Source organism: Perna viridis, chromosome 1, assembly GCF_037379345.1.
Source record: "Perna viridis isolate PV_CMFRI_1.1 ecotype Kerala chromosome 1, ASM3737934v1, whole genome shotgun sequence".
NCBI classification, from domain to species: domain Eukaryota; kingdom Metazoa; phylum Mollusca; class Bivalvia; order Mytilida; family Mytilidae; genus Perna; species Perna viridis.
The window spans coordinates 37,441,041-37,461,213 of NC_142445.1; the positions used below are offsets into that span (position 1 = coordinate 37,441,041).

Genomic DNA, 20,173 nt, shown 5'->3' on the forward strand with positions numbered 1-20,173 from the left:
TAAAATCAACTCCGAAAGATAGTGATGAAAGCTTGCACGGAAGCCGCACGATAATCTCGTTTGACTGTCAGTAAAGTGTCAAAGTTCCAAAGACAAATTGGTTTTGCTAATTTTCTAACCTCTTTTTTAATGTTGACTTTTCATTTGGTCAGGATCATCCAGCGTTGATATCGACCGATTTTATCAATAGTTCACAGAAGTAATAATACTGTTTCGTCCTAGCCGGGGATGAAAGCTAGCCTAACCAGCTGACCAAAGAAAAAGCGGTAAAAACTACAAGAAAGAGAAAACGTTCATAAGTACAACGTTACTGGCATAATTGGACATATCACAATCAATTTTCAAAAGAGGTTAAAAAATCGTAGAGCAAAATTATCCCGATCTGCGTTCCATACCAAAAAAAAAAAAAAATTTCCGAAGCAATGCTGAGAGATGTTAAACAAATACCATAATAAAATATAATTATTCTTATGACAACCATTTTGGGCTTTTTACGTTAAAATTATACTTAGTAGTCGTCATACTTGTATGCATGTGGTAAATTTAAAATCAAAGTTGCGTGTATTTTTAAGAAGCCTGTCCCCACTTTGCTCCATTTAAGCAAGCAAAAAAAAAAAAACACACACACACAGGCACCATGGAGAAGTATCGTATTTCGGTCTTTTTTAAAAAAAACTTTTTTACAAAAACTGATGACAACACTTTAAAGTTGTTTTGTTAAAGTGTTTGCACAATAAAATCGTCCCTCTTGCATTGTAGGACTTGCTCGGTAACGCCAAAAAAAATTCTTAACTCTTGGAAAGAAATTGCCTAACGTCGGTAGATTCTTGCCAGCCATCATGCCATCATTAATCGTTATGGAGGGGCAATGTTAATTTTGTCAATTTAATTGTATTTCATTTGTTCCTTCTTGTTCTTGTTCTTTGGTTTGATTGTTTTGTTTTTTTTTTTTCTAAATTTCCTCTTTTTTTCATCAAACGTACAGTAAAACTTAAAAAGGCTTGGCATTTTTCTCTCTAAGATGGAGCTTCAAACGTTTCATCTCTCACACAAATTATCATTTCATTGTACAAGCCCGAACATCACGAAAATGAAAGGGTCTTTGATCTATTTTAAGAATTATGCAACAGTTTTGCAGAAACTAAACTGTTCAAGCTTGTCTTTATCATAGTCAACATTTTCTCTTTTTTTTTCTTGAATACACATATTACATATTAAAGGATGGTGCTGTAATAATACCACCGCATTAGTATTTCCATTCAAAGTTATTAGTTGCCTAAAGCACATCTCATTGCTGATCTGTAACTAAAATTAATTTCCATTTTTCATATTCTATTGAGTATTACACCAATTACTGCAGGCGGAACAGTTACCCACTGGTTCTACTAAAACTTAACTACGAAATCCTCTTCATTATCTCAGAAACTCAGAAATGGAACAGCGCCGCTTTGATGATCACTTTCCAATTACAAGAGAAGCACTCAATACTAACCTGAGGGGTTAACCTTTTGATAGAACTGACGAGTAAATTTCCATTTCTTTAATTGTTAATGCAAACACAGTGATGAATATGATATTGTCTCTTTTTACTTGTTTCCAATATTCCTGTATTGACTCCAATGATTTCATACGACGTGTTACCATAAGTGCATTTAGCGCCAGTATGACGGAAAATAACTAAATGATTCGGACACTAATTTGTAAATTGATACATTAAAACTCACAGTGTTTCTGTACAAATTATATTAGTTGCCAATTTAGCGCACAATTTTACAAGGAATCTTAGATCCTGCTGTTTGCGCTTTAGATAAAGACAACAATTTCAATTTTGTTGAACACCTCATGAGAGATCGATTCCATCTGATTTGGCAAAATGTTCTATTGTTATCTTTGCTGTCAAAAATGGAGTTGTTTTAATTAATTGCTCCTTTCGAACAGTTGTGTACAATATGAATTAATAATTTCTCCAATTTAAATGCCAACATATCGAACAGACCCAAGACTACAAACTCTCTTGGTATTTCAAAAACTATAATTTTTCTACATGACCTATAATATCATATTTCTGGCATTTTTATCGTTATTGCATTATTCTTTTAGACGAGCCTTTATTCTAGAAATTCAATTTTGTTCCACCGTTGTTGTTTTGTTTGTTCCACCATTTTAGGAGGTAGACCTAGGATAAGGGGCACAACTCTTACAAGTCATTGGAACGGTTGTATTTAGGATTTTGCACCAATCTCATGTTAGCAACAAAGTAATGAAATGAAACTTCGATAGGTTTTGATAAAATTGAATATGATACAAACATAAAATTATCACTGATTTTAAGAGTTATTTCCTTACCCTAGGTCTACCTCCTCGAAACTGTTTCCATCTTTCGTGGAACTCTTCAGAACGTAAGAGTTTTATAATGACGGAATAACTACATATAACTTAGTTTATTCAATGTCCAAGTCCTCGGTTACCTAACTAGTTAATCGAATCATTCTGTCTCGAAATGGCTTTGACATAAAACCAACATGGCGGGAGTTTTAAACGAAGCAGAGCGTGCTTGCTATTGATGGAACAGCAGGCCCCGGTGCCACAAAAGGTATGAAATACTTCAGTCAGAGAATATTCTTAACTTTCATGGTAACGCCAATCAAAATCTTTGAAATTGATGACATCACTAAAAGTAGAGAATTTTCTAAGACTTAAGTTATATTTCAAGTTTTGTGGGACTGAGCCCATGTCTTAAGTACAGCTCTGCCTAAAAATTAAGTAGAGGCTTAGAATAGGTGATTCATGCATTTCTTAATCCCGCCAGAATTTTTACACTATAACCAGTCAAAATATATCAAGATATATAATAGGAAATCCCAAATATTTTTGATTGGAAATTCTTCAGTAGGCCTCTTAGAGATTTATAGAAAATAAAAATTCAAATGAAGATGCCCACTGGAGATATAAACTCTTTGATTCTGGTTATATTCTACTACAGAAAAAGTACAGGAAAAGTTCCAGCCAGAATTTTTTTCACTAAAACCAGTCAAAAAATATATTCATTTAGAAAATATGATAGCTCGATTTATTTTTAAAAAATGTATATCTCAATAATTCAACCAAAAGATGTTGGAACATTTATTGTTTCATTCATTCAGTTAGACCTATTTACCCCCATTGTTGACTAACGTTCGAATATTTGCCTAAATATGAATAAAATTGCCAATACAATACAATACACAAAAGTGCGCCAATATGGGATATAGCAATCAATACGGGATTTAGCCGTCTAATACGACTTTTACCTGTCCAATACGCCATATTTGACTGGCTAAAACCAATATTGGCCTAGTGTATTGGACTAGTTAGTTAATAAAGGTAAAATTGCGTAAGGTTTTCCATATTGGCTGAGTTATTGGTCCTCGGCTAGAAATATTGGACTTCGGCTACGCCTTAATCCAATATGGCTAGCCTCGGACCAATAACTAAGCCAATATGAAAACTCAATACGCAATAATACTTTATTATTGATGTAAGCGACTGGTCAAAATATACTTAAACATAGTATCAGTACAAACATCTTTTCCAGCATTTCAACTAATAGAACACTGACATTTGTTTTATTTATTGACCTTATAGGAATGTGAACTTCATAATCTGTTAACTTGAAAAATTGATCATACTAACAATTTTTAAGAATATGAAAACCATGTCTTAAAACCTTTTCTTTCTAAAACTATGTATGTTATACGTATTTTTAAGTCGCTAATATTGTTAGGGACTTTTTGCCCTCGTAATTCAGTACATAATATTCGCATATGATTTGCATAAATATATTGTTATACGCCAAGTAATGCTGCAGATCTTCGCCACAGGGTCACAGTTTTAGCTTCATATGAGATAAAAATGTACCTCTTAATAATCAAACGTGTGTTCTACGTGTGTTTTTTTGCTTGTGTGAAAACGGGAAGTTAGCATTGAACATTGCCCAGTTTCTGATTCTGGCACAGGGACTCATTACAAGACTTTATATGACATATACAATAGCACGGCCCCGATCTATGAATATTCATTACCAGTTGTTTAATATGGTTCCTAATCTGGTTCCCTGGTCAATATCACAACGACCCAAAAATATCGCTACAACGTACCTCTTTAAAAGAATTCATACACATATCTATAAGTGTTTTTCTTTTGCTTGTATGAGAACGGGCAGTTTACATTAAAAGATGAAATGATCGGTTAGCATTGAATTTATATAATATTACCCAGTTTCCGATTCAAACACAGGGGCTCGTTACAATTGACTATATATATAGGTCATATATATTTTCAGGACCCCGATACCTATATATATAGCCATTTCCAGTTGTTTAATCTAGTTCCGAGTTATTGGAACCATACGGGTCATCACGGTTGAGTAATAATATCAAGGGAACAAATATTTATCGGAAGTCATCCGATTTTTGAGCACATCTCATTCTTGCTATTTCGGATGTTGACTGTAAGCCAAAATCAGTGACCGATATTAAACGATTAGCGACTTTGAAGACTTCAGACTTTGATTTAAATGGGTTCACGCTTTCAATCAAAATTTGTCGACCCTATTATCCTTGTGACCCATTCTTTTTTTTTCATTTCATGTTCATTGTCTGAATATAGCTGAAATATTGCTGCTCGGACGTTAAACCCCAACAAACAAACAAAGCTTTCAAAAGTGTCACAGTTTGTTTTCGAATGAACAGATAAAGAAAGACAACTCTAATTTAAAAGCAGCTCATCTGACTAAATCATTGCATTTTTTCTTGTCGAAAGAAAAATCTACGTGCACCACAAAAGTATATTTTATACATCGAACTTTATTGTAATGCACACCAATCATGGGTGACATTTAGTTTTAAAACTATAAAACCGAAGCGTGAACAATCGGACGATTCCAATACGTCCAAATCGTTAAAAGGTAACGGTATGATAGTGTAGGTTCTTTAAAAAGTAAGCAAGTAAGGAAGAAAAAAATCGGTACGTTGGTATTCATACCAAAACAATGTAATATGGAATAAAGTTTTGTGTGTCTGTATCACTTTCCAGAGGATTCTCACCACAGAGGCAAATTTAAAATCATTTTTCTATATAAAAAAAAAACGTTACATTTTTACTAAAACTGTGAAGAATCATACACAGGAAAAGTACAAAACTCGTAATTCTTTAGAGTTGGATGGTTGATCAGATATTTTTGGGTGAAAAGCTGAGGGAAGTTTTATTTTAAAAGGACATAAACAGTAAATCACCAATCAATGCTAAAGAACAGGTATTTCGTTTGAGTCTGTTTGACTCCAAAATATATTTTTGTCATGTTATAATAACTACCGGTATTGTCTCATGGTTCCTAAAACTGTCAAATATAAGATTCATGAAATATTTGAATAGACTATTTTTAATAGAATAAACCCATAGTACTTTTTCTTTGCACAATATATTGGTAAAAGTTGTCACAAGTCCTCTTAGATACCATAGTGTGCTACTTCTGACCCAGATAATTGTTGGTTATTCGTCTTGTACGATGACTTAAAATTAATATATATTCCTCATCTTGCAGGTTAGGATATTGCACTGTTTACATTGACAATGGTTTCTTATAAGATCATGGAAATACATTCTATAAAGCACATTTTTTCAAACAAAATCCTGTTGGTTTATCAACTGATCTTAAAAGATTTATTCGTAAAGAATACGATTTTCAAACTATTGACTTCTTTTTTTAACCTTATTTTCGCAAATAGAGATACACGACCACAAATTGCATCCCCACGTAAAAATGAAGTCATTAGAAGCTTGTCTATTTAGTACTCGACTTTACTACTCAAAAATTGTAGTGAGCAATTTTCCTAAAGCTGGCAGTTTGGATGGTAAAGTCATTCTTTAATACGTTCTGAGCTAACTTCCAGTAACTATGTGCATTGATATCTCATTTTGTATATATGGTGTATGTTGAGGGTATTCAATGAAGAGAATTGGATGAATTTAATAGTGTGTATGTTTATTGTTCCATTTCATTGTTTGACCTTAGATAAAAGGGGGTGGTTAAGGCCTTATCAAGCTAGTTTAATCCTACCGCCTGTCCATAGTCATGAGGTGTGTGTTTTGTATTTAGTTTGATTTTGAAGAATTGTCATGTTCTGTTACCATGGATTTTATCACTTTTCAGAGTATGTTAACTGAAAAGGAATTACAATTTTGGATTTAGGCTAAACGCTGGTGTATTTGTTGAGTTTCACCATACTCGTTCTTCATCAGTGTAAAAATTGTCATAAATAATGGCTTCAGAAGAGAAAAGGGTTGTGATATCAAATTATGTGACAATTCACTTACAATTTTTAAACCAACTATATTATGTTGGAGTTAAGACAGCACATCTAATTTTGTTTGAGTTGTAACAGCACATCTAATTATGTTTGAGTTGTGACAGCACATCAAATTTTGTTTGAGTTGTGACAGCACATCTAATTATGTTTGAGTTGTGACAGCACATCAAATTTTGTTTGAGTTGAGACAGCACATCTAATTATGTTTGAGTTGTGACAGCACATCTAATTATGTTTGAGTTGTGACAGCACATCTAATTTATTTTTCTTAAGTTTGTTTGGTTTCTTTTTTATACTGTTTTGCTTCTATTTCTTAACATTATTTTTTTACATTCAAACCATAGATACCCTGGACTTATAATAGAGACACTGGCAAATCAGGAATTTCTAAATGGGTCCATGACTGGTCTAAGGGGCTAGCTCCAATGATTTTCAGTTTTTTTTTAATATAACCAACCAAACTTTTCAAGCATAAAAGGGGGTGCTAAGGCAATTCCTCTCTATGAGGGAGGATGTTAGTACTATTGAAACCTATAATGTAGATAATAAAATACTTTTATTTCATTGACAAGAAAATGATTACAAAAAAAATACAACTTTTCAGGCAATTAACAAACTGAATGACAGTGCTCACACAAGATGTAGTCAACATATTTTCTGATTTTTATCATATTTAAAAACTGCTAAAAAATCATCTAAAGGTGTAGGGGCATTAGGCTCTGAAAATAGGCTCTGAAAATGGCCAAAAAATATCAACCATGTTGTATTAACATGAAAGTTGTTCAAAATATAGTAAAATATATAAATATTAGGATCATGAATGTTCTTTGGCTTCAGTTCATTGTAATTATATGACAATGGTGCCATATTTATACATCATTTAACAGAAACTGCTGAGAATTGTTTATTGTGTTTTTTTTTACATTTACATCACACCCGAGACACAACTTAACATTCAACTTTATATTTTCACATATGAAAAACTATGTTATAATGAATGTATTCTATACAAATAAGGTGTTTCTTGAGTGTGGACATCATTTTTAAGCCAGAAATGTGACCAGAAAGTAACCAAAAAATTCCAAAGGAAAGAAATATCTGATTTTTGGCAAACTTCAAGCAATTCTTATGTCCTTTTAATGCAAGAATTTTCAGAAGTCCTCATCTCTTCTAAGCTGTTATGAATTCAAGCCTCCAAATCATGATTCAAGCTTTTAACATTCGATGATTAATTTTGAGTTGTATTTTAGGCCAATAAGAGCCTTTAATGCCCCTCTTCCTTTGTGAAAACTAAAATAGGATGAAACTGATTGTTTAACAATAATGAAATTTACAATGATTTTTTGACTTTACATAATTTACACATGTTGGTATATTTCCCTGTATGAAAAAAGGAATGTGGTTTTTTTGTGATTTAAAAAAAAATGAAAATGGTTGCTGCGTAGAACTGTACATGAAAACATTAATAATTACATTTAACATGTGAAACCTCAAAGCTTAAAGATCTCTGCTTCAATTTTCATAAAAAGAAAACCACATTCTTAATTGACAATAGCAATAACTATACATGATAAAACTAGAGAAATACATTTAAGAGGGCGTCCAAGTGAAAAATCAGCCAGTGGGTGGCACATGACAAATTTTGTTTTCAAAATATTTCCATCTATTTCACATTGCAAATGCGTCCTTAAAATGTTGGTTTTTCATTAACTGCAACGGTAAAAGAGAAAAGAGTTCTATAAAAAACATTGAAATTTATTGAAAAAGGAGGTAACTCTTCCATTTTGTGCAAAGTTGTTTGCTTTACTAGGGAACTTTAAACTCATTTTCTGAGCCATCCATTGTTGATTTTAAAAAAATCATTGTTCTATTTGACATACATAAGATATAAACATTACAATGGAACAAAAAAATCAGTGGGATAAAATTTACCGTGTGCCATGCATATCATAGGAACTGCCTGGCTTCTACATGGACAGTCTCTTAATTGTGTACAAAAACTTGAAAAAGGGTTCTTGTACAACTACTATTATAAAACAATATATTGACAAAACCATCCTCTTCTTCCCATACCCCCCCAACCCCCCCCCCCCCAAAAAAAAAAAAAAAACAAGTAAACATTATCGTACAATTTTTCAAGTATGCTAAAGATAAAAACAAGGAAATTTTCTAATCTAAAAATTATGAGAAGTCTAACTCTGCCCAATCAGATCATTTAATTTTTTTCAAAATTTTAAGTAATTACTTTTCAAGAAATTAGCTAGTTAAATTAATCTATGGCACAAATAAATCTCCCCTATATATTGTCAAACATAAACATGCAGGACTCTTCATTCTGTTCATTCTGGAGCTAAAGAATAACAGTGTATGGTTATTCCATTAGGTAATTACTTTGAACCACTGATGCAAAATGTTTAATCCCCAAATAATAAAGTAGCTATGTTATAAACAAGAAACTTTATCTGTATTAAAAACAACACGGTACATGTACATGTGGTAATTTTTACAGTTTCTAATTTTGTAGATTTCATCATATGGACATTTTTTGCAGGTACTAGTTTTTGTGATTTAAAAAATAAAATGTGTTATGTAGAAAAAAAAATCAATTTTGAGGATACTTTTTTTTTTCGTGTTGTCAGTTTTGAAAATAGCAAAAATTACTTCTTTCATGATATTACTACAGAAATATGAAATATTTTCCCGTATTTAAGTATACATGTACATATGTAAGATTCAAAGTAAAGATGATGTTAGCAATAAGTCTTATGCTGCCTCCCAAGATAGTGGCATAGTTAAGTTGCAGTTGATGCAAGGCATAAAATATTAAGCTGCTTTTTTTCAAATAACCAAATTTAATGCCCAGCATATTGGGTGTCCTTAAACCCTCTTTCTAAAACACATACATGTAGCTCCAACATCCCTTTTCTTTACAATCTTAAATATTTGTTTTCATAAAGAACAATTTACTCTACTTACCCGGTATAATGTCACTAACCACCGTAAACTTTAAAGAAATCTTAATGATATAACAACGAAAAAATAGTAACAAATAAAAAAAAAAACACGACACTCACAACATGTCTTAGGAATCACAGTTATAAATTTTCAATTTTCTAAATGAATATTGAAAAAATGAATTCATGTCCAGAAATTGCATTGAAATTTTTTTTATATTTTTTACTGAAGGCTTTTCTTTATCTTGTTACTTGTTTTAAATCACATATTGGACTAAAAATATATTTCAAAATTCAAATATGATGCTTCGAATATTGACAAAAACTTTAAAAACATATGGTTTTTCTCAGAATGACCTCAAAAATAGACAATGTCAAAATATCAAATGGTGTCATAGCAAGAAGAATAATCTGTGTAAATATCTATCTGGCCGAAAAAAGAGGTATATTCACTTATCACAGGAAAATAATACAAAAGAAAAACAAAAAAATAACACATTCTAACAAATTTTTTACAACCAATTTGAATCAAAATTTTTCACATACATATTTCTTTTACAAATCATATTCCGTATCTTAGTTTTCAGGTCTTGATGATCGTAACAATATACAAATTGCTTACTTAGATTCTGTGTGTCATGCTATGCTTTATATGAGGTGACATATATAACTGAATATAATTTAACACATATTTATATTTGAGACATTTGTTTACCTACTTCTAGCAATCTAAAACATACATAAGTCCAATGCTTGGAGTAAAATGAACAAGAAAACCTGTCTAAACCAAACCCTGAATAAACCCCCAAAACTTGTTAAAACCAAACACATCTCTCAGTCCCATCCTATCGAACTTGCTGCCTTTTTAATCTGCGTAAACCCAACACTTAGTTCCATACCTGTTAACTTGTCCACATTAAGGGGAGACTCCCACAAAGTCAATGAAAAATTTAGAATTTCCCACATAATAATGTAAGATTTGTACACAGTTTTTTTGCTAAAATTACCATTTTTTCTGTAAAAATATTGAAAACTTGAATAGTCGCATCAAATATTTGCCTTTACACAAAAATCTCCCACATGAGACACTGTCAATGGTGGAGAATTGCCCACATGAGACAGTGTCAATGGAGGAGAATCTCCCACATAAGACAATATTAATGGAGGAGAATCTCCAACATGAGATTGTATCAGTAGGGGAGAATCTCCCACATGAGACAGTATCAATGGAGGAGACTCTCCCATATAAAACAGTGTCAATGGTGGAGAATCTCAAACATGAACTGATCCAAAGGTTAACAGGTATGAACCTCTTCCTTACAAATCTTTCAATGTGAGAAGGTTTTTGACAGGTTTTACTGTATCAATATGAGCATTGTATAAAGTAATTTGCTTTTGATGTTAAAAAAAGAACCAGCAGCTGAAAATTCAAGTTTCTTTTTTTTTCAAATACTCTCTATCCGTTCTTTTAACAGGTCTCTCTTTTTACAATAATTTTGTGAACATGGTTTTCCCTGCTATTCTAAACAACAAAATGTAGACAAAAAATTATTGTTGTCCATAGATAATGTACTTCTTGATTCAAAAATTGTGCAAAATGATATGTGAATAATATAAATAAAACAGGGTTGACTAGACTGTAAATTATCAATTAAACTAAATGCAAATAGGATATATACTTAGGAGCTTCTCCCTGAAAAAAGCAAGATGAAGATATTTACAAATTATACAAAAAATATGACAACTAATTACATTAGAAATAATAACAAAAAATTATACTATAACTACAGTGCAGCTCAGATGAAACTTGCAATTTCCACCTGCTCGCAGTGGTTAAACTTGCCTGTTAATAATCTGCTTACAATGACTTAAGGAGGCTGCATTATCGTTGAATTGTTAAATGATTTAAGTTGCATCTTCAATAAATGTTATGTGTAAATTGCACTCACCAAATATGACAGATTAAAAAGACAAAACCACCAGAGCTCTGGTGTATTTTTACTGACAATATAAGATTACTGGGTTATGCCCCCTTTCAACATCATGCTGGTTCACATAATTGCTTTAAAAAATTAAATACATTGTGTTATATATTCTATAACAGTTTTGTATCAAATAGTTGAATCAAATGAAATTACTAATGATACTTTTTAAAATACCTAGTATATATTTAATTATGTAACTACACAACTGACATCTTTGGTAGTTTCTCTCGAGACTTTTGAAAAGAAGATATTCTACAAAGCAACATATATTCTTAATAAAAAGAAATAGAAGACAAAAAATAAAAACTTAAATAGGTTAATGCTGTTGTCACATATTACAAGGAAGCAATCTCATAATAAGAAAAAAGTTAGAAAAGCATTTCTATAGAATACAAATTATATAGACAATATATTTGAACAGTTTTAGCAAAAAGACATTTTAAATTTTACCCTATAACAAAAAAACAAGGGTAGCAATTTTTATCCAATATGGCTTTTACTACATCTAAAACTTAATTGGGCTGTAATTTTTAAATTTAGATACAGTAAGCATGGTGATAATTTCTACAACTGCAAGAAGTGTCATGAAAGTAAATCAAGTCCAAATCTTTATTTTATAAATTGTAGCAAATAAGAAAAATAATATAATGAGAACTTGAGTAGCCTCTCTCAGTTTGATCACTTACATGACAATCATACATGACAAACAGGAATGCCTTTTGCTACTTTTTTTTATGGAATTATGATGATCATTGACTTTAGGTGGGATAATTTTTAAAAAGTATTTCGTGCCAACTATCATTATTTACAATTTCTTAATGGATTTGCATGAACAAATTGATTGCAAAATATAATGTAATTTCTGAGATCTGGCTATACATGGCAAAGTATTTTACACCAGTGGCATACATTTTTAGTAAAAATTTCGTTAACGATCGAGTTCAATGGCCTTATAGTAAGCAAAAATTGAATTTCAGAAGTAACAGACTTTCTGATTGGACAAAATATTTTGTTGATCATTTCATAGACATAGTTTAACTATGTTGACAATGAATTAATCAACCAATTTTCAAGGAATGACTTGTATTTTTTTCTGAATATTTGAAATAACCACAATGCCCAAGATGCACACATGAAAATTCTATAAATGTGTACCATGTGATTCAGGTTCTTTCTTCATAGACAGAAAAAAATATTTTCTAAAATATAAACAAGCTCATTAATTAGAGTTCAGTATTCCCAGAGCTTTCACTTGAATAAAGTCTTAAACTGGAATGAAATCAGTGGCAAGAAAAGAAAATAAAGAATAAAAAAGAAGCAAGGGTTCAAATTAGAGGTGGTCCTACGTCTAAGTCCTACATTCTGGGTCCAGGACCTTCATTTTCTAACTAGGACCTTTGAAGAATCACTCATCAAGATCCATGAACTTCAATCCTTTTCAAAGAAACTTTATTGAAAACTGATGGTTTTCCTCCATTAAACCATTGACAAGTCCAAGACCTACCACTCTTGAAAGTAAATTTGAACCCTTTATTAAAATGGCCTTTTCCAAACACTCCTTATAAAAAAAAATAAAAACTGTGATTCATTTCAATATTAAGAAAACAACTTTGATTTCAGTTAAACTGTACATATACCTATTTTTCTAATCAAAAGCTACAAGTTTCATAACTGTACACAAATGTTCATCTTGATATAAACTATTAAAAGTGGTGTTTGGCTACGATTAAAGCAGCTGAAGTTATTCATGAGAACAAACTTATAACAAGATAAAATCTGGAAAATTTTCATAAATCAATGGAATGTATAACTTGTATAATTCTACACCATAGAAACTATTTGTTTACAAGTAATCAAGATTTTCTCATTCATCAAAAAGCAAACTCACAACCCAAACTCCAAGCCTATATACAAAGCACTGAAAGCAAAATGCATGGCTATATGGTTGACTAAAAACACAAATTTTGTGTAATTGATGTCCAAGATACAGAGTTTCTCTGTGCTTAATCTAAACAGGCTCACTACCACTTCACTTTACCTGTTGATTCATTCTAGCTTGGCATTCTGTTTTAGGCTTTATTTTTTTAATCTCCTCTCTTTTATTAGGTGTTGTATTTGCATAAGAATGTTGGCTGCATGAAATGCTAGGCATCATAATTATTTCTTTACAAGATTTCTATCTCAATCTTGTTAATTTGATAATTCATAAATTCTCATCTATTTTTGAATTCATTTCCATTTCGAAAATCTCCCATTTTCCACTTTTATCCACACAGATCCTCAATGTTCGACACAAAGGAATCTGGCAATTAAGCGAGTAAATTGTTGTCGACATTTAAACTGAAATTGTCTTCCATTACAAGAATCTGCGTAGAGTACTTGGCATGACACTGTTTTTTTTTAGTTTTAGGACAGAAAAGGATTTAATTAAAAGATCTCCTCTTCCAAATCAACATCGGCTCTTTTAACCCTACAGCACATACAGAATGTAATAATAACTCCAACGATCTGCAAAAAAGGAACAATAATTCAGTATTTGTCAAAATGTGATTGAGTTGTCTCCCATTAGCCATAGTTTATTTTATTGTATTTTGTACCCATCAAGTCTGAGTTTTTGATAGAGTAATTCAATTTTATTCCTTATTGCAGTTCAGTAAATAATAGAACAATTAGTAAGTGTAAGTCTCTGTAAGAATCAGGCAAAATGGGGAACATTACAAACATGTATGTCAAAAACCAATCTGACAATAGTATATCACTCAAGAGTGATTTCTCTTTTTAAAATTACCACTATTTGATCTCTGCATCACTGTATTTGTTAAGATTTTTTTCAAGAGAATGTTAGAAAAATGAGGTTTTGACAGAGTTATCTGCCCTTGAAATGTTCATTTTCAGTTCATTTCAATGAAATTACAACTCAATTTACCAAAAAGATATGGAAAATAATGTGTTTTTCTTGATTCTGAATGGTGCAAATGATCAAATTACACTATCAAAATGATAGGTTTTTACATACCATGTTTCACTCACAGCCTGATTCTTACAGAGATTGACACCTAAATTCCACAAAGCAGTATAGTACTTTGCATTGAAAAATTTTTTAAAATTGTTTTGTTGATTGTTATAGTAGCATTCCTTCAAATTTATTTATAAATGTAAGATGTACATTTGCCAATTGACTTAAAATTAGTTGTCTTAGCATTCTGAAACTAATATCTATAGAACATTTGTACAGTGAAATCTGTCTAAACCAAACCCTTTAGAACTAAATATTAAGATCAGTGAGGTGAGATGTTCGGTTAACACAGGTTCAAATTGTATAGATACTAAAAAAAATGTCATACTAGCTTGGTTTAGACTGGTGTTCACATTAAAAAGCTTGGTTTAAAAAGGTTTTCACTTGATTCAAAGTTTGGTTTGGTCAAGTTTCACTGTAAGTTACAAACAATTACTTACCAAAAACAAAGGAACTGCTAACCCTACAGCTCCAAGGATTAAAGCATACTGCTGTACATGCCCTATGACTTTATCAAAGCAACCCTGAAAAATGTTTTAAAGACAATATTAACTTTCAAAACTAGCAGTATCTACTTCAATGTCATTATATACTGGTCTATTTTTACAATAATTTGCTAACATCTTTTCACGTTGGATGCTTGAAAAATTACCAATAGATTGATTGCTTATGGTTTAACATCCTTTGGTAGATATTTCCTCAGTTTTTTTTGTGCTATCTCACAGAAACAACGGCTAGCAGGTAGGCTTGCCACCCTAATGGACATATTATTCCGTCTCCAAGACAACCAGTCATCACTCTATCCCCTTTAATACTGCATACTTGGCATACAGGCAGTTACTACCAATTAGAATGTCTTTGGTGTGACTTGGCCTGGGGGTTGAACCCATAACCTCCTACACTCAAAGCAAGCAAACTACCCTGAAAGTTAAATTTAGTAGAGAAATGATGTCATAATAACCCATGACCTCCAGCACTCATGGCAAGCACACTACTCTGAGAAATGATGTCAAAATAACCCATGACCTCCAGCACTCATGGCAAGCACACTACCCTGAGAAATGATGTCAAAATAACCCATGACCTCCAGCACTCATGGCAAGCACACTACCCTGAGAAATGATGTCATAATAACCCATGACCTCCAGCACTCATGGCAAGCACACTACCCTGAGAAATGATGTCAAAATAACCCATGACCTCCAGCACTCATGGCAAGCACACTACCCTGAGAAATGATGTCATAATAACCCATGACCTCCAGCACTCATGGCAAGCACACTACCCTGAGAAATGATGTCATAATAACCCATGACCTCCAGCACTCATGGCAAGCACACTACTCTGAGAAATGATGTCAAAATAACCCATGACCTCCAGCACTCATGGCAAGCACACTACCCTGAGAAATGATGTCAAAATAACCCATGACCTCCAGCACTCATGGCAAGCACACTACCCTGAGAAATGATGTCAAAATAACCCATGACCTCCAGCACTCATGGCAAGCACACTACCCTGAGAAATGATGTCATAATAACCCATGACCTCCAGCACTCATGGCAAGCACACTACCCTGAGAGCTACATTTAGTAGAGAAACAATGTCACAATAATCTTTCACCCTTAACATGTAGCAGAATAGCTTCATCAATGTTACTTACATCCATACTAAGATGAATATTGACAGGCCCCCCACGATAAATCCAGCCTGGTGGGCCATCTCTATTTTTCTTTCCCTGGCACATTTCTAAGTCAGCATCAGCTTTACAGCAACTTTCTGGCACAATTGGAACCTCTGTAAAAATTGCAAATTCAATAAATTGGAATGTTTAAATATCAAATTTATACTAGCTGAGAAACAGTCAGAATCACTTGGGGAAACCTTTACCATCTAACCTGTTCCTGAAGCTCATACAAATAAATTTGATTATCTCCAGCAATTTACATCTAAATGTAATGTATATGTATGTAACAGTATGGTATTTTCATCAGTTTGCCCTATTGTAATGGGAAAAAGGTGTAATTTTGGATTTTTAAAACATTCCTCATATATGTAGATTCTTATACCATTCTTTTCACTTTTTTCAGATAAATACTTCATTAATGACATATTGGATATACATAGTTGCTTTAAGGATATGATCAGTATCAGGCACAGTTGGAATAATAGTCTGGATTCAGTTGCTGAAACTGGAATACAGTTGTGTTGTTATCAGAGATGTGTTATTAAGTGAAGTAGAAAAGGATTTTTTTTAATAACAACGAATTTCTGTGTCTATTCTAAGGATGCCTTTCCTGTGGTGAAATCAAGAGAACATGTCACTTAAGGTAAGAGGCAATTTACTGATGAGTACTATTTTTAAAAAAGATAGCCAATACATTTTCTTGCTTTGTACATTCCAAATACAATTCAATGAGGTTGTAAGCTCCAATGGTTACTTGCCATGTTAAAGCATCATGGGTGTCACATGATGTCAAAATGAACTCAAAAGAGACTGCATCAGAAAAAAAAATATTATTTCATTTGTTAATTTGTGGCTTTTTGACATCAAAATAGGAAATATTAGTACATTTAGAAAAAATAATACTGTTACCTTATCATAAAGGCATGAATCATTGATAAATATGTTACAACGAAGTCCACAGTTGTGGAAGTACTATTGTTCGTGGGGTACTAATTTTTGTGGTTTTAGTGGGTAGACCAAACCACGAAATTTGGTTACCAACAAATGAGAGATTCATGTTGAAGTGTATACTGTAAAGTTCAAAACCACGAATTCACGAATCTATGAACTTGTGTTTCTTTCCTGATCCACGAAAATTGGTATCCATGAATTAAAAGTACCTCCACAGTATGTCAAATTTAAAGTAACAGTCTACATGTATCTATGTGAGTTTTTAAATTCTGCATAGAAAAATAAAAGGATGTAAAAAATAACATATCATTACTATAAAAAAAATCTCTTTTTTTATCTTGAACTATTTACCCTGTTTCTTTGTTCCTTTATAAAAAAATGTTGAATAAAGGAGTATGGTCACCTGACATCAAATTCTGCCCTAAAATATACTGAGTATAATCAGTATGGATATTACCTAATATCTATTGAAATGTTTGCTTACTTTACCAACAAAATACTTCTGCAGTTCATCCTTGGAAGCATAAAATGAAAATCTAAGTGAAAAATGGAGCCAAAATGTGTAAATTCTGCCAAATTCAGGAAAATGCTTGACTTCATTACATTTTCATTTGCAGGAGATTTTGGTCAGATGCTTTGACTCTTTAGCAAACCTTTTATTTTTTCTAAAATATGCATGTCAAAAAGAAGCAAAAATTTTCAGTAAATAACAAGGGGTCGGAAACTGGTATAAACAAACATATCCCTTAGATAAAAAAATAAAGTTACATATAGAATATTTTTAAATAATGTGTACAAGCTAGAATTTTTTTTGAAAAACTTGAAAAATAGAAACCTCAGGTGAAATGAACTTTATGTAAAACATTATTTCTTTTTAAGAGATTAATGTTTTTCGGATATTACCAACTGAATTCCTTTTGTTACCCTGCTTAAAGTAGAAGACTTACTTACACTAATTTTATGCCTACTGTTGTGTCAAAAATTCAACTTACTTTATGAAATTTGCTGTTTGCATATTTTAAAGCTAGAATGATATCTGAATCCTACATTACAGGAACTACAAGCTATTGTGTCATAACTGAATCATAATGATGGCACAAACACTGCTTCTATACAATTTTGACAAATGAGCTCTGTATTTTCTACACAAAATGTCTTGTAAAAAAAGTTATGTCACCACAATTTGGCTAAATTTTCTGATTTTGCTTTACTTTCATTTTCAAGTTAAGTGCAATGAAACTTAACATGTATTTCAATGAAGGCAAATATTCAGCTAGTAAGTTTCAGCTTTCAATTTTATTTGAAACACTTAGTTTTTGGAGCTGATTTCGATATTTTAACACACCCCTTTTTAAATTTATAACTTACGATCATTTCTGTCATTATACCAGTTACTATCATGTTTGTATATTCCCCATGACCTTGTCCCATGTGTCATGTTTCCAACTACTCCACAACATTCCAGCTGTAAAAGAACAAAATAAAAATTAAATTTGTTTTTGCCTGAAAAGACCTATGTCTCCCTTTTCCGAAGTTCAAAGGGGTATAACTCCCACAAAAGTCTGTGGATTATAAATTCTTGGTAATATGCACAAATTTATTCCTGGTAGTATACACAAAAAATATATAGGATCCTCACTACCTGCAAAGTTTCATGAAGTTCCACTTTACTGCACTTACAAGTGTGATGGACAGGACCAAAACAAAGTGTCTCCGAACCAAAAAGAGGAGGCACAATACAAATTCTACATGGAGGCCTCTTCATGATATACCATCTGTATTACTAAAAAACAAGCTCCATGTTTCTAGTTAGCATGACATAACAATGGCATACCAAAGGTTTAAACTTTACATATTACAAAATTTAGACCTTGGTGTAGGTGAAAATTTCCCCATTCCAAACACTATATGATTTTCTTCCTATTAATAACAGGGTAGGAAACTCACTCAAATTCTAGCCAGTCCTGAATACAACTTTTCATTACATTAACTATATGGCTATATAGATTTTTGCTAAAATTAGCCAGCCCAACCAAAAAATAGCCTGTCTTGGCCTGGCGGGCAGGCTACTATTTCCAATTCTGTTAATATCCACAACTAATTATCAAGTTATGGATCATATCATCAAAATGAAAACAAAGTTACGATATGACGCACAATAAAAACCAGAGAATAATTTCCTGCATCAAATGAAAACTACTTCTAAAGGTGCATGTTAGATTAATTGTTCTTGACAAAGTGATTCCAATATGCAACTTGTTGAGTGGAATTCAATTGATCATAAACTCCTGATAATATGCACAACTACCTACTCTTGTCCAAATTTCCTACAAAGTTTTGTAAGATTTGGTGCAGTAGTTTTGGAGATGCTGTGCTTACAACTGTGATGGACAGACAGACAGCAGACAATAAAGGCAAAATTAAAATGTCTCCCCAACAAAATGAGGGAATACATAATCAATCCAACTGAAATTACTTATACCATCACTTACACATCAGTTCTAGAGCACCTGATGTCACTCCTAATTTTTTGTGGGAGTTCATAATGCAAGTTCATTACATTTTCTGTGTGCTGTTTATCTTGATTTGCTTTTATATCTTCAGTATTTGTAAGTGTAAACTATTCTGTTGTCTATATTGTGCATGTAGATCATCTCTGTTTTCTAATTTCTTGGCTATTTATTGAAAACCGTGAAATTTTTTTTTCTATTTTCATGGTAAGACCACTAACATTAAACTGTTGTGAATATTTTCTTCAAGGAACATTATAATACATCTGAAGAACAATAGTTAATTAAAAATTGTGTGAAAGCAGATTGATCCCATAAACCACAAAAATGGATGGCACGAAAATTTCCCGGTTTACAGAACTTGGATTTGTTGTCTCTAAGTTGTCCTTCTATTTTGATGCAAATATTTCACATACCTTCCTCTGCATGGAATCCCAGGCATCAGTAACAAGTCGGTTATGTGAATTTGTTCTTACTTCAACTCCATAGTTTTTTTTAATAGACCTCTCCATATCACCTATTATGGAAAAAGATATCTGAAATGGAAATATGAAATAGTACTGGTTATTAAAATGTCTATGAATCATTACTAATCTGAATCCCTAAAGACATACTGAAATCTATCTTTGCCATGTTTTTTTTTTTTTTTTTTTTGGCAAAAAAAGCAATAAATTGGGATAATAAACACATACACAATGAATTAAGCAACTTTTTACAATATTT

At 32.0% G+C, this 20,173-nt stretch overlaps 1 protein-coding gene and 1 long non-coding RNA gene across 9 annotated transcripts in view; one reads left to right on the plus strand and one right to left on the minus strand.

The window, feature by feature from the left end:
- LOC148628612 (uncharacterized) overlaps nucleotides 1–20,173 on the plus strand; it is a 77,250-nt gene that overhangs the window by 9,786 nt on the left and 47,291 nt on the right. For both annotated transcript variants that reach the window (XR_015924041.1, XR_015924038.1), the window contains exon 2: nucleotides 16,393–16,632. This is a non-coding gene — a long non-coding RNA (uncharacterized LOC148628612). The remainder of the gene's footprint in view (nucleotides 1–16,392; nucleotides 16,633–20,173) is intronic.
- Nucleotides 6,887–20,173, minus strand: part of LOC148628613 (tetraspanin-18B-like) — a 47,371-nt gene continuing 34,084 nt past the window's right edge. For 6 of the 7 annotated variants that reach the window (XM_088591002.1, XM_088591047.1, XM_088591017.1 and 3 more), the window contains 5 exons: nucleotides 19,867–19,986; nucleotides 18,309–18,405; nucleotides 15,966–16,099; nucleotides 14,743–14,826; nucleotides 6,887–13,794 (listed from right to left, as the gene is read on the minus strand). In XM_088591002.1, coding sequence (XP_088447128.1) covers nucleotides 13,714–13,794; nucleotides 14,743–14,826; nucleotides 15,966–16,099; nucleotides 18,309–18,405; nucleotides 19,867–19,986 — 516 coding nt within the window. In that variant the 3' untranslated portion in view covers nucleotides 6,887–13,713. The remainder of the gene's footprint in view (nucleotides 13,795–14,742; nucleotides 14,827–15,965; nucleotides 16,100–18,308; nucleotides 18,406–19,866; nucleotides 19,987–20,173) is intronic. The other variant, XR_015924033.1, reaches the window with a different exon arrangement.